The sequence below is a fragment of the Giraffa tippelskirchi genome, chromosome 13 (genome assembly GCF_054371585.1).
Source record: "Giraffa tippelskirchi isolate mGirTip1 chromosome 13, T2T-mGirTip1v1.2.pri, whole genome shotgun sequence".
Classification (NCBI taxonomy): domain Eukaryota; kingdom Metazoa; phylum Chordata; class Mammalia; order Artiodactyla; family Giraffidae; genus Giraffa; species Giraffa tippelskirchi.
In genome coordinates, this window is record NC_137287.1 from 107,837,778 (window position 1) to 107,853,483 (window position 15,706).

The window sequence follows — 15,706 nt, forward strand, 5'->3', positions numbered from 1 at the left end:
ACAGCTGCAATTTACTCAAGAAATGGTTATTTTGAACTCATTATAGATACAAACATCTCAATTCCCTTTTAGAATAAAACTTTTTTAGCTTCTAAGTAAGCTATAATTAAATGGAAGGAAATGGACAGGCTAGATTCTGAAATAAATTCAGAACTAAAAATTTATAAAGTCTTATTTTTGTCAATCTTAGATTCATTATCAAAGGCAGTAATTTTTTATTTTGAAAATAAAAACAGGAAATGAATGGGGAAAATACTACATTTGGAACTCTCCTTTAAAAACAGGCGTTAGGCACAAGACGTGGGCAGGAGTGGGGATGGTGGGACAGAGTAGCAAAGGTAGTGGGAGGTGGAAAAAAGAGCACTTATCTCAAGAAATATTTTAAAAATGAAAAAGTTGGCTTAAAGCTCAACATTCAGAAAACTAAGATCATGGCATCTGGTCCCATCACTTCATGGGAAATAGATGGGGAAACAGTGGAAACAGTGGCAGACTTTATTTTTGGGGGCTCCAAAATCACTACTGATGGTGACTGTAGACATGAAATTAAAAGACATTTACTCCTTGGAAGGAAGGTTATAGCCAACCTAGATAGCATATTTAAAAGCAGAGACATTACTTTGCCAACAAAAGTCTGTCTAGTCAAGGCTATGGTTTTTCCAGTGGTCATGTATGGATGTGAGAGTTGGACGGTGAAGAAAGCTGAGCGCCAAAGAATTGATGCTTTTGAACTGTAGTGTTGGAGAAGACTCTTGAGAGTCCCTTGGACTGCAAGGAGATCCAATCAATCCATCCTAAAGGAGATCAATCCTGGGTGTTCATTGGACTGATGTTGAAGCTGAAACTCCAATACTTTGGCCACCTCATGCGAAGAGCTGACTCATTGGAAAAGACCCTAATGCTGGGTAGGATTGAGGGCAGGAAGAGAAGGGGACGACAGAGGATGAGATGGTTGGATGGCATCACTGACTTGATGGACATGGGTTTGGGTAGACTCCGGAAGTTGGTGATGGACAGAGAGGCCTAGCGTGCTGCAATTCATGGGGTCACAAAGAGTTGGACACGACTGAGCGACTGAACTGAACTGAGATAGAGGAAATAAATTTGCATCAAAAGATAATCTGAAAAAGAAATGAATTTCTTAAAAATTTTAAGCCTTAAACCCTAATCACAATGCTAGAAAGAAACAAAAAACAGTGCCTTTATTTTTCTTTTTTTTTTTTTGAAGGAGTGGTATGGAGTTTTTTAATTTGGAAGGCAAAAAGGTTACATTTCATGGAAGGCAGAGGCTGTGCTAACAAATGCTTATTACAAAGTTGTTCTGGCTTGGAAGCCAGGGAACTTCTCTAGGCTCTCCACCTAAGCATAAATCTGAAGAAAATCCATGTGTCCAGCAAACTGCCATCTCAAAGAGCTCTTATCCAGGGGAAATTAAAAAGTGAACATTCCTCTAGTCTCCTCCTCCTCAGTTAAGTAAACAGGAATGATTCAGCCAACGAAGGTCATCACAACAAGATGAAGGATGGTGCTGGCAAAGAGAAAATCAGCAAAGGCTCGCTCTGGGGAGATGCCTTGGAAATCCGCCTTGTTTTGTGGGTTGATCTGTATTCTCAGACAAACCACTAGGATGAAGCTCCCCACACAAGAGATGAAGCCTGAGAGGAAGGAGTTGAAGGGGAAGGTCCCCACGAGGAGACAATAACCAAATTGCAGCACTCCGGTCAGCAGTATATACAGGAGGTACGCGTCCAACAACTTCAAACGCTGAGGAGTCGAGCTCAAGAACCACGAGATGACCGACAACACAGACGCCGACATGGCTACACTCGGCTACAAGCTGAATATTCCCGCCAGCGTACCCTCAAACCTATCTTTCATTTACCATTTTTAAGAATGGGTTAGATAGCCACTAGTTATAGAGTGGACTGGAGAGATATCTCCCTATTCTGGGATTTATTTTAGAGAAGCAGCATGTTTGGCTACAAATATCTGATTAACATGTCTGTCTTATTAGAAGCTTGAAGCTGCTTATAAAAGCAAGGCAGGATAGAAATTATTTCTACATTAAACTCTGCATTAATACTAAAACAATTTAGGGATTATAATGACTAGTCATATCTTACAGGTAACAAACGAGATTTATGATAAAAATTATGTAGACTCCCCACAGTATCCCAAAAATCTTAATAATAAATCTTCAGTAATTTAAACTTATACATAAGATCTAAGATGTACTTGCGCCACAATAAACTCAATCTAAAGTGGCTCAGATGGTGAAGAATCCACCTGCAATGCAGGAGACCTGGGTTTGATCCCTGGATTGGGAAGATCCCTTGGAGAAGGGAACAGCTATCCACTCCAGTATTTTGGCCTGGAGAATTTCATGGACAGAGGAGCCTGGCAGGCTACAGTCCTTGGGGTCCCAGAGTCAGACACGCCTGAGCAACTTTCACTTTCACTTTTCAAAGCACTATAACACAATGGAGTTCCTGTAAATTCCAACTGCTTTCTTAAAGTTATGCAAATGAAGTTGGCAGGAAACGTTAAGTCATATCAGGAAACAGAATCAAATTCTATGAACTTGAGTCCAAACACAGCTCATCAAGATCATAATGTTCTTTTAAGTGAAAGTGTTAGTCACTCAGTCATGTCTGACTCTTTGTGATCCCATGAATTGCAGCCCACTAGGCTCCTCTGTCCATGGAATTCTCCAAATAAGAATACTGGAGTGGGTTGCCATTCCTTTCTCAAGGGGATCTTCCTGACCCAGGGATTGAACCTGGGTCTCCTGCATTGCAGGCTATTTCTCTACTGATTGAGCCACCAGGGAAGCCCCATACTTTTAAATATATTTTCAAAAAAGGTTAAAGGTACATTTGTTATTGTTGTTCAGTTGCTAAGTTGTGTTTTTTATATGAAAAGATACATTGCCTGATACTAAAGCCAGACAAAGACACCATAAGAAAACTACACAGCAATATCTCTTATGAATACTAATGTAAAAATCCTCCAGAAAACACTATCAATTGAATGAAACAGCATACACTGAAAGGGTTATACCATGTGACCAACTAGGATTTATTCCTGGAATGAAAGGACAGTTTAACATGTGAAAATCAATCAGTATAATATACTATATTAACAAAAGGAAGGGAAAAATGATATAATCACCTCAAAATTGATGTGGAAAAAAACAATTGACAAAATTCAACACTCTTTTGTTACAAACTGAGAACAGACAGAAACTACTTCAACATAATAAAAACCATATACGAAAACTCCATAGTTAAGATCATACTCAAAGTGAAACAACGTAAGCTTTTCTTTTAAGATCAGGAAAAAGACAAAGATGCCCAACTTCAGCACTTCTACTCAACACTATACTACAAGTTATAGTCAGAGCAATTAGGCAAGAAAAAGAAACAAAATGCATCCATATTAGAAAAGTAGTAAACTCATCTCTATTTGCAGATGACATGATTTTATGTGTAGAAAACCAAAACACCCCAGAGTCCATAAAAAGCATTAGAATTAATAAACTGAATTCAGCAAAGTTGCAAGATACAAAATCAACACATAAAAATCACTCCTATTCCTATACCATTAACAATGGACAACCCAAAAATGAAATTAAGAAAATGATTCCATTTATAATAGTATGAAAAAGAATAAAATACTTGGGAATAAACTTAACCAAGGAAACAAAAATTGTGCAATGAAAACTGCAAAATGTTGATGAAAGAAATTAAAGAAAACACAAATAAATGAAAGACATTCTATGTTGATGGACTGTAAGACTTAATATTGTTGTCAACATTACTCAAAGCCATTTACAGATTCAATACAGTCTGTATCAAAATCCCAGTGATTTTTTTTTTTTTTGCAGAAATAGAAAAAATCCATCCTAAAACTCATATGGAATGTCAAAGGACTCCGAATAGCCAAAATAATCTTGGAAAAGAAGAACAAAGTTGGAGGTCACACATTTTCTGATTTAAAAACTTACTACAAAGTTATACTAATCAAAACTGTGTGGTACTGGCATGAAGAGACCAATGAATAGAATATAGAACCCCAAAATAAACCTTCGCATGTACAGTGATGAGTAACTTTTGACAAGGGTGCCAACAAGGTGTGTTTCAGTGGAGAAACATAGTCTTGTCACAAGTATATTGAGAAAACTGGACATCCACACACAAAAGAATGAAACCAGGTCCTTATCTTACACTGTACACAAAAATTATACAAAAATTAACTCAAAATGGATCAAAGACCTAAATGCAATTGCTAAAACTATAAAATTCCTACAAAAAAAACATAGGAGAAAAGCTTTATGACACTGGAATATGCAATGATCTCTCAGATATGATACCAAAAGGAATAACGCAACAAAACAAAACATAGATTCATTCAAACAAACAAAACATTTGACTTCATCAAAATTAAAAACTGCATCAAAATAGACTATATACAACATAGTAAAAAGGCACCACATGGAATGGGGAAAAAAAATCTGTAAATCATAATCTGATAAGGAACTAATATACAGACAATATAAAGAACTTCTACATCTCAACAATAAAAAACTCAAACATAAAACATTGAATAGACATTTCTCTGAGGAAAGTATAAGGATGGCTAGTAGCACATGAGAAGATGCTCAATGTAATCATTCATTAGGGAAACTCAAATCAAAACTACAATAAGATACCACTTGATTAGGATGACTACTATAAAAAAGACAAAAAATAACAAGTATTGGCAAGAATGCAAAGAACTTGGAACCACTGCATATTGCTGGCAGGAAAAAAAATGGTGCAGCCACCATGGGAAATAGTATAGCAGTTTCTCAAAAATTAAATTTAGAATTACTATTCCACTTCTGTATATACCCAGAAGAACTGAAAGCAGAAACTTAGATATCTGCATATCAATGTAACAGCATTACTCACTCAAAATAACCATAAGGCACATTCATGTGCTAAGTCGCTTCAGTCTTGTCTGACTATGTGCCTCCCTGTGGACTCACTGGAAAAGACCCTAATGCTGGGAAGGATTGGGGGCAGGAAGAGAAGGGGACGACAGAGGATGAGATGGTTGGATGGCATCACCAACTCGATGGACATGGGTTTGGGTAAACTCCGGGAGTTGGAGATGGACAGGGAGGCCTGGTGTCCTGCGGTTCATGCAGTCGCCAAGAGTCAGACACGACTGAGCGACTGAACTAAACTGATGGACTGTAGCCTGCCAGGCTCCTCTGTCCATGGGATTCTCCAGGCAAGAATAATGGATTGGGTTGCCAAGCCCTCCTCCAAGGGATCTTCCTGATCCAGGGATTGAACCTATGTCTCTTCTGTTTCCTGCACTGGCAGGAAGGTTCAGAAACAACTCATATGTCCATCTACAGATGAACTGATAGACAAAACATGGTATATTCATACCATGGAATGTTAGCCTTAAAAAGGAAGGAAATTCTAACACATGCAAAAATGTGGATAAACTGTGAAGACATTATGATAAGTAAAATAAGCCCATCATAAAAGGAGAAAAATTGTATAATTTCACTTTTATGAGGTACCTAGAGTAGCTAAAGTCATAGAGACAGAAATTAGAATGATGACTGGGGGTTGGGGGGAGAAATTACTGTTTAATGGGTACAGAATTACAGTTTAGGAAGATGAAAAAGTTCTAGAGATGGACAGTGGTAGAAGCTGCACAACAACATGAATGTACTAATGACACTTAGCTGTACACTTAAAAATGGTTAAAATAGTAAATTTTATGTATATTTTACCACATACAAAAAAAGGCTAAAGCTGTCCCGTTACTCAATCTTTATTGCATTGATTAAAGGAGATCTTTTTAGATGCTATAAAAACACATACCTTTCTATAAAACAGTGCTAAGGACCCAGTTCTCTTTGGTTTGCTTATTCCAACTGGATGTACCTCTTGTGCTTTGGTCAAATGGGTCTGTTTTGGAGAAGCACCAATTAATGACTGAGCTGTAAGTGATACAGGACTCTCAACTTTGGACTCCTGAGTTGTATTCATGGAAATTGGCATCAGTGTGATCTCTCCAGCATCATTTGCAATACCTGAATGTACAAGCAAGAGTTCTTAGTTTTAGAAATGTGTCCCAGAAAAGTTGTCAATACTCCTTCCTTCGTTATTCCTTCTTCTCCTCCTCCCTCTTCTTGTTTACTATCTATCTGTGCATAGTAATGTTAGAAGAAGAAAGCCACAAAAATAGTAATTTTAGGTTACAATATTCTTGTTTTCTATTTCTGCTCTGAAACAATAATACTGTTCTCTTTTGTGGTCTAAAGGAGATGTTTTAAACCATTAAACAAAATTCTTGCTCAATGCACTCCTTTGTAAAACTCAGGTAAGAAAATAAGTCCTAACAAAGAGAGTAGTAAATCCATAAAATATGAAAATTCAAAAAACTGTGCAGGTATACCTCAGAGATATTAAGAGTTTGGTTCCACAGAACCACAATAAAGTGAATATCATAATAAAATGAGTCACATGAATTTTTTGGTTTCCGAGGCATATAAAAATTATGCTTTTGCTATACGGTAGTCTATGGGGTGTGTTACAGGCATTATGTCCAAAAAATTTTATGTAACTCAGTTAAAAAATATTTTGATGCTAAAAAAATGCTAATCATCACCCGGCAACACAAGGTCGCTACAAATCTTCAATTTGTAAAAAAAAAAGAAAAAGAAAAAAAGTATCTGTAAAGTTCAATAAAGCAAAGTGCAATAAAATGCGGAATGCCTCTATATGTTCAAAACAAAACAAAAGGGGGAGCACTGAGGAGCTTTAGGGCAGTGTCACTATTCTCTATAACAGTATAATGGTAGATAGTTGTCATTAGACATTTGAAAAATTCATAGAATGTATAACACCAAGAGTGAACACTAACGTAAACTATGGACTTAGAGTGATAATGATGTGACAATGAAGGTTCGTCAATTGTAATACATGCGCTAGTCTGGTGTAGGGCTCAATTTTGCCATGAACCTAAAACTACTCCTAGAGGAAAAAAAGTACAGGTTCAGGAGAAAATACAGGAGTAATAAGACCATGTTATATAATCCAATAAGACATTTCTTAAATTTTTATCCATTTCAAAAAAAATAAATGCATCAAAATATTACCATGCAATGGGATTGGAACTTTATCTCCTGTTGTCCCTGTTACTATGGCTGTGGCCATTGTTAGAAGACTCTGCCCGGGTGAAATTGATATATTTTCAGCAGTGATGCTTGAAGAAGGAGCAATTTTCAATTTTGTTCCTTCTGTTATGATCCTGTCCATAAGCATTTCCTTTGGGGGGTCTTCCCCAAAAAGTCTTCTCTTAGCACTCCCAGCAGTAGGAGAACTGTAGCGTTCATGGACAGAAATTGGAGACAATGGTTGCATATCTAATAAAGAGAAAAATTTTAACAGTTTGACTTGTATTTCAAAAAGAAAAAATCAGGTTTACTCACTGATTCAACAGATACTGAGTTGTGCTGTACTGTGTGCTCAATCACTTCAGTTACGTCCGACTCTTTGCAACCCTATGAACTGTAGTCCGCCAGGCTCCGCTGTCCATGGGATTTTCCTGGCAAGATTTCTGGAGTGGATTGCCATGCCCTCCTCCAGGGATCTTCCCGACCCAGGGATTGAACCTGCATTTTCTGTGTCTCCTGCACTGCAGGTGGATTCTTTTAACACTGAGCCAACAGGGAAGCCCTAGATACTGAGTTACTATGCTAAAATAACAGCCTCTGTCCTCATGCAATGTCGAATCTAGTGGGAGAGAGAAGAATGAAATAAATCTTAAAATTACAATAGCTAACCTTCCTAGTTTCTTGAACCTCTGCCTATGTTAAAGAACCAAAATATTAAGGGGAAAGTAGAAGCTAAGAGGTAGAATGTAGTGACTGTTAAATTACAAAAGCAGTCCAACTAACTTCTGTCTCCTCCTGATAAAAAGGAAACATCAGTGATTTGGTTCACAATTTTATCTCTTCCCACATATCTACACTTCAAACAGTTTAAGGCAGTAGCTGTGGCTTTCTGATTTAGTAGATACAGAATCATCTTTTACAAACCCACTAGAAGATGAAGATGAGCAGAAGTGTTATGACTGCTTAATTTGCCTTAATTTGAGGCATTAGTGTGTAACATGGAGAAGGCAATGGCACCCCACTCCCGTACTCTTGCCTGGAAAATCCCATGGACGGAGGAGCCTGGTAGGCTACAGTCCATGGGGTCGCTAAGAGTCAGACACGACTGAGCAACTTCACTTTCACTTTTCCCTTTTATGCACTGGAGAAGGAAATGGCAACCCACTCCAGTATTCTTGCCTGGAGAATCCCAGGGACGGCGGAGCCTGGTGGGCTGCCATGTATGGGGTCACACAGTCAGACATGACTGAAGCGACTTAGCAGCAGCAGTGTGTTAACAGTCATGTCATCTATTTTCAAAACACGTTTATAAGGTATAAAAATTACCACTGGCAATAATTTGACAACTCTGGATTTCTGAGGTAACTGGGGAAATAGTTATGGTTTAATAAAAATCTCTTGTTAATTCTAGGGGTTATGAAAGCAGCTCTGACTTCCAGCCTTAGCAAACAAGTGGGAAGTTCTATTGTAGCCCATTACCCCTTAACAGAAGTCTACCTCTATGTCTTATTTCTAAGAAAACCAATGCAACCCTTGAAACTAACTAGGAATGTTCAGAGCTGACATTTCAAGGGGGAAAACGCATGTTATAACCACCAAGTTATCTGCAAACCCCTTGAAATGATTATTTGCCTAGCACAGTATTGGAAAAGCTACAGTAGACACTCAATAAAAATTTAGTAAGTATATAAATTAATAAACTGTCTTTTCCCCACTACAGTCAAGGCTCAATATTATTGTTTTCTAAGGATTTTCTATTATTTGATCCTCTTGCATGAACCCCTACAAGAAAATAACTTTTCCTTCTAATTATAAAAATAAGATACTACCTGAATGCTCACATCAGTGCTATTCATAAAAGCCAATAGGTAGAAATAACCCAAATGCCCATCAGCTAAGTTCCTACTTTCTCTGTTGTACTAGGAGTTGAACTTAATCTCACTTCACTGCAAAATCCCATTGGCATATAATAGGAAGAACCTTTATTGCAGGTTAATCACTAAAGGGATGTTGCCTATAAGCTTAAATTATCCATAATGGCCCATCTCTGGGAACCCTGCCTCTCAGGTAATGCACATTAAGCTCAAAAACCTTTGCTCAGGACTTCCTAGGTGGCTCAGTATTAAAAGAATCCACCTGCCAATGAAGGAGACATAAGGGAGGCTGGTTTGATCCCTGGGTCAGGAATATTCCCTGTAGGAGGAAATGGCACCCACTCCAGTATTCTTGCCTGGATAATCCCATGGACAGAGGAGTCTGGAGGGCTACAGTCCACAGGGTCACAAGCAGTTGGACACAAGTATTAATTTAGCCATAAAGAGTAATGAAGTGCTGACACACGCTACAACATATATATACCTGAAAACATGCATGAAAAAGAACCAATCACAAAGGTCACATATTATATAGTTCCATTTATATGAAATGTCTAGAATAGGCAAATCCATAGAGACACAGATTAGTAGTTGCAGGGTCTTGGTAGAGGGGCAAATAAAGTGTGATTACTATTGGATACAGGAATTCTTTTGGGAGTGATAAAAATGTTCTGTAATTAGATAATGGCATATATAAACTATGGCTGTATAGTCTTGTGAATTTCCTAAAAACCACTGAATTGCACACTTTAAAAGGGTGAATTTTATGGTATGTGAATTATATTTCAGTTTTTAAAAGCTCACTGAAACAATTCAAACAACACCAAAAACTATAATGAAAAAGTTAACACTTAAAATCCCACCACCAAGAGAGAATCATTTCAGTGACCATTCTTCATGATCTTAGTTCTGAGATCTCCAGCTAGGCTGCAAACACACAGTGTTAGTCATTCAGTAATGTCCAACTCTTTGCAACCCGATGGACTGTAGCCCACCAGGCTCCTGTCCATGGAATTCTCCAGGTGACAACACACACACATATAACATAAATATATAAATTATAGTCAGATACATACACACATGCTACACACAAAGTGCATGCTTTGTACAGTTAAAGTATGCATGAATTTCAGTTACCACAACATAGTTAAATTAACAAAAGCCTTAACAAAAAGGTTCAAATTTCAAATTTCCGTTGCCACGGTATATTAACTATAATTGCATAAATTACACACTTTTCCCACAAATCATTATGTAAATAATAGATGTGCATCATGATTGGTGATCAATCCTGTCACTTCTTTCAAAGTCTGTCAGTGATTGGTCAGGACAAATCTGCTGTTGAACTCATGTAGGCCGCAAAGCATACAGTTACGTTGCCTCTTTGTTTCCCAGTGATAAATCCATATTTTACAAAAATAAATGAAAGAGGGAATTGTCAAAAAAAAAGTGCAACAAAGAAATGAAGAGTAATAATGCTGAAAGTGAAATTAAAATTGTCAATGAAATTATAGAATAGCTGACCCTAAGAATGTTGACACTGCTGCTGATTAAGAGATTAGATATACAGCCAGAACTGTGCGAAGATGAGACTTATTAATATAAATGCAAAGCTGTTACAATGAACAGCAGGAAGACATCCAACAGGAAGTTACAATGGCAAAAAACTTCACTTTAAAGGAACTCGGAAAAAAATCTCGCAACACTGAAAGAGCAAAGGATAAAAGTGATGAAAGCTGTTCCTTTAAAGTGAAAGGAACATGAAAATTCACCAAGGCACAGGAAAGAAGCTCACTCAGTACCGCAAGTTATATAAGAAGAAAGTGGCAAGCGTCATTTAAATGATTCTTTATTAAGTTTTTAAAAAATAAAACACTTTCATTCTCAATGTTTCCAAAGTTTTTAATCATAGTATATATTAAGTTGGAGAAGGAAATGGTAACCCATTCCAGTATTCTTGCCTGAAGAATCCCATGGACAGAGGAGCCTCGCATCGCAGGCTACAGTCCATGGGGTCGCAAGAGTCAGACACGACTTAGCAACTAAACCAACCATATATTAAGTATATTTTACTATTTTTTCATTTCTTTAATAAATACTAATAATTGAAAGTAAGGAAGTTTTTAGTTCTGACAATTTTTTAAAGGTCATAAAACAGTCCTGATTATTCCTATAGTTTAATGAAGATTGTTTTGCACGCACAGCTTGCATATTTTTGTGAACTTACACTACATGCAAAGCAAGAAGCACACACACACAATTATAGTTCAAAAGTGGTTCTCAAGCTGCTTTACTAAATATCTGGATTACTTATTCATCTGCGGTTTCTTCAGGGATATTCTGTGGTCAGAAGAGTTTAACTGATTTTTAAAAATTACACAGTTATATAGTCCAGAAGATGCACACATCAGTTTGGTACGTCACAAGAGAAAATAAAGAAGAATGCACTAAAATTTTCCTATAGTAAGGCTCAAAAGAACTATTTTAAGAGTACAGATAAGTAATTCATTAAATGAACTTAAGTATCCCAACGAGTTCTTCGTTCTGCTTTAGACATTTATTTCTCTATAAGGTCACACATAGTCAGAGAAAGAATATAACTTCTGTCCCATTTGCAAAGGTAGGTACTTAATTTAAGTAGTTTTCCACTAGCATTGAGGAAAAGTTGCGTGTATTTATAAAAAGGCCAAAATACGATTTCTACAATAAGTGATATTGAAATTTAAAAAAATAATTATATTCAGAATCAGAGTGGAACCTTATTACTTTAATATAAAAAAGTATATAATTAGCCACAAAGGGTATCGGCATAAACATTATTCCCCTTTGAAATCTTGATAAAAAAAATTGATTTCTTAATAACATATTAGGGCAAAACTTGAAATTTTCTCTAATGAAAAAAGTCTTTGTTATTTTTCCTTTGTTTTACCAATGGTGAACCTACCCTTTCGAAGACTCCCACTGTCAGTCCGAACTTCTTTGACCCTTGGATGCATCAGAGGAGACATTGGCATCATGGGAAGATGCCCCTGTACATTTCCTCCACTTCCTGCTTCAAAATTGTTTGGGAATATAACCTGGAGAAAACAAAACCCCTCTGCTTTACATACAGATAAGCCCACTGTTCAAAACATAACAGAAAAGGTAAGAAAAAAGTCTTAACTTTTTTACTGTTTTATTTCCCTTTCTCTCTTCACAAAATATACCAACTTGTATAAAGTGCTCAATAGTTAATCCTAAATTATGTAAAGAGTTCATCTTACTTAACCTTATATGAATTTAAGGTTACTGACCACTGGGAGTAAACCTATGAGGTGGGCACTACTGTTCTTCACTTAGGGACTGAGAAAATTGAGGCTCAAAATGTGAAATTTGCCTAAAGACACACTACTGCTAGGTATTAGAGAAATGGCTTCAACTCAAATCCTTTTCCTTCAAAGTCATAGTTTTTTTTCATTTCCCAATGGATCCTATAATGGAAAAATTGATGAATACTGAAGACTGTCCAATTAACCACAGTCTGCTGTAAAGACAACAGAAGCATGCTGCTGCTGCTGCTGCTAAGTCGCTTCAGTCGTGTCCGACTCTGTGCGACCCCATAGACGGCAGCCCACCAGGCTCCGCCGTCCCTGGGATTCTCCAGGCAAGAACACTGGAGTGGGTTGCCATTTCCTTCTCCAATGCATGAGAGTGAAAAGTGAGAGTGAAGTCGCTCAGTCGTGTCCGACTCTTAGCGACCCCGTGGACTGCAACCTACCAGGCTCCTCTGTCCATGGGATTTTCCAGGCAAGAGTACTGGAGTGGGGTGCCATTGCCTTCTCCGAATAGAAGCATAGAAGAGAGTATTTAAGAAATCATTTTCTTTTCAGTTCTTCCTAGTCTTAAATAGTTCTTTCAGTAGTTTGAGATTAGGGAAAAATTCAAGATGGTTAATTGAAGTATAAGTAGACACAAAAAAGCAAGGAAGGATGTAGACAGGAGTCAAAAAATAACACAGAGGTGGAGGGAGAAAACTCAATTTCTCATTATACTAAACTGTTAAATGTGCAGTTTGAGTGTATTAGGCAGAAGCTTTTGACCTTTTTATTCTAAATACTACTAATGAAAAGTATTTACTTCTTTATGAAATTCTTTATTTGAAAAATTTTAAATGATGAGATTAATGATTTCTTAGCTCTGATACCAAAAGTAAGAACAGATAAATTGGACATCATTAAAATTAAAAACTTTTGTTTTTCAAAGGACATCATCAGGAAAGTAAAAAGACAACCCACAGAAAGGTTTTACCAATCATATAATGGATAAAGGAGTATATCTAAAATATGTAAAGAACTCCTATAACTCAATATTAAAAAGACAACCCAAATAAAAAAATGGGCAAAGGATCTGAACATGTATTTCTCCAAAGATGATATACAAATAGCCAATAAGCATTTGAATCAGTGTTGAACATCATTAGCCATCAGGGAATGCAAATAAAACCACAATGAAATAATACTTCATGCCTACTAAGATTGCTAGAAATCAAGAAGACAGATAATAAGCACTGGAGAGGATGTGGAGATATTGGAATCTTTATATACTGATGGTGGGAATGTTAAATGGTGCAGCCACTTTGGAAAACAGTCTGACAGTTCCTCAAAAACTTAGAGTTAGTATACAACCAGCCATTCCACTCCAAGCCATATACTCAAGAAAAATGAAAACGTTATGTCCATATAAAGTTGTTCATGAATGTTCATAGCAGCATTATCCATAGTCAAAAGGTGGAAACACCACCAGTTCATCCACTGATAAATGAATAAACAAAGTGGTGTGTGTGTGTATATCTATCTATCTATCTATCCATGCAATGGAATATTATTAAGCCATAAAAAGGAATGAAGTGCTGATACATATAACAACATGGATGAACCTTGAAAATCACTATATTAATAAAAGAAGCCAGTTACAAAGGACCACATATTATATCATTTGCATGAAATGTCCAGAACAGGGAAATCAATAGACATAGAAGGTAGATTACTGGTTACCTAGGGTTAGGAAGAAGACAGGGGTGGGTGGCTGGGGGGGTGCAGGTAGTAGGGAAGTGATACCTAACGTTTTTCTCGTTGAGGTGGTATGTTTCAAAATTGACTGTGGCGATGACTTCATATAGCTCTGAATATACTAAAAATCACTGAATTGTATACTTATAGGTGAACTATACAGTATGGGATCATGTCTCAATAAAGAGATTTCATAAAATGATGGGATTATTAGCCTTGCCCCAACTCACTTCTTCACAGGTAGGAACTCTGTTTGCAGAAGCCTGGAGAGCCTCCCACAGTGCAGAATCATGACTCCATGCTAAACTCTCCAAAATCTGTTCTTCGATGCTGTTCAGGTGTTTCACCATGTCTCTGGAAAGTCCCTCCTCTGAGCGGATTACCACCTCAATAACCTGGGGAAGAGAAAACAGAGAAAGTAATATGGTCTCAAGCAGTCACTTCTAGACCAGGCTTACATGTATGGCTAGCTCTGGTCTTATTAATGACATAGAACCAAGAACATTTTTGAACCATAATTCTGTGGCTTATTAATATATTTTAATTTATAAAGAAGTTTTAAAGATCTTCAAAATACTTTCACATACATTTCTGGTTTTCATGTTTTATTCTGTACATGGAAAACTGAAGCAATGATAGACAAAACTGGTCAATAGTCCAACAGTAGAAGTCAGGTCTTGGGTTTCCAGGCCAGTGCTGTTTTGAATTCACTTTCCTTTCTCAAACTGTTCTTCCCAACAGCTCAGAAGAAGAGAATGAATAACATATATAAAAGGAACTTTGCCTATATACACTATAGTTACATTTTAATAAGAATAAATGGGCTTTCCTGGTGGCTCACACAGTAAAGAATCCACCTGCAATGTGGGAGACCTGGGTTTGATTCCTGGGTTCAATCCCTGGGTCGGGAAGATCCCCGGGAGAAGGAAATGGCAACCCACTCCAGTATTCTTGCCTGGAGAATTCCGTGGACAGAGGAGCCTGGAGGCTACAGTCTATGGGGTCGCAAAGAGTCGGACATGACTGAGCAGCTAACTTTCACTTTCAATAAGAATAAACATCTAGAGCAAACGTATATAAGCATATATACAAAAATATTAACAGTGATTATCATTTATATTAGGATTATAATGTATGATTTTAATATTTACAATTGTATATACTTTTCATTTTTCTTCAGGGAGTATTATTTATGATTAAAAAACAACCATTTTAACTTCTAGAATGAAAAAAAGGGTGTTACAAATAAAAATGAATTTCTATTAGGTGAGGACAAAAACTAAACTTTTTCCTCAAATAAAACTACATATATTTCTTAATGGAAAATCTGAAATACTCCCATAAACATTAAATATAGAAAAGCAATTTTCCGCATAAAACTAAAAAGAAGTTTTAAATTCCACAAAGTCAACAATTCAAATGGGTAAGCTTTTCAGCGATCTGCATTTCTACAACTTTAGGCTTGCTTGCTTATCTATCTGTATCTATCTATCTATCCCACACAGCATGCAGGATCTGAGTTCCTCGACCAGGGGTAAAACCCATGCCCCCTGCAGTAGAAGCACAGTCTTAACCGCTGGACTGGACCATCAGGGTCCACC

At 37.0% G+C, this 15,706-nt stretch overlaps 1 protein-coding gene and 1 pseudogene across 7 annotated transcripts in view; both read right to left on the bottom strand.

Annotated features, from left to right (window-relative positions):
* RBL1 (RB transcriptional corepressor like 1) overlaps window positions 1-15,706 on the bottom strand; it is an 85,852-nt gene that overhangs the window by 44,162 nt on the left and 25,984 nt on the right. For all 7 annotated transcript variants that reach the window (XR_014073908.1, XM_081560161.1, XM_081560164.1 and 4 more), the window contains 4 exons: window positions 14,336-14,500; window positions 12,002-12,134; window positions 7,166-7,432; window positions 5,886-6,097 (listed from right to left, as the gene is read on the bottom strand). Coding sequence is in view for 6 of the 7 variants with exons in the window: in XM_081560161.1 (XP_081416287.1) it covers window positions 5,886-6,097; window positions 7,166-7,432; window positions 12,002-12,134; window positions 14,336-14,500 (777 nt within the window). In the remaining variant the exon portion in view is untranslated. The remainder of the gene's footprint in view (window positions 1-5,885; window positions 6,098-7,165; window positions 7,433-12,001; window positions 12,135-14,335; window positions 14,501-15,706) is intronic.
* On the bottom strand, window positions 1,397-1,818 carry LOC145533198 (dolichyl-diphosphooligosaccharide--protein glycosyltransferase subunit DAD1 pseudogene; annotated as a pseudogene).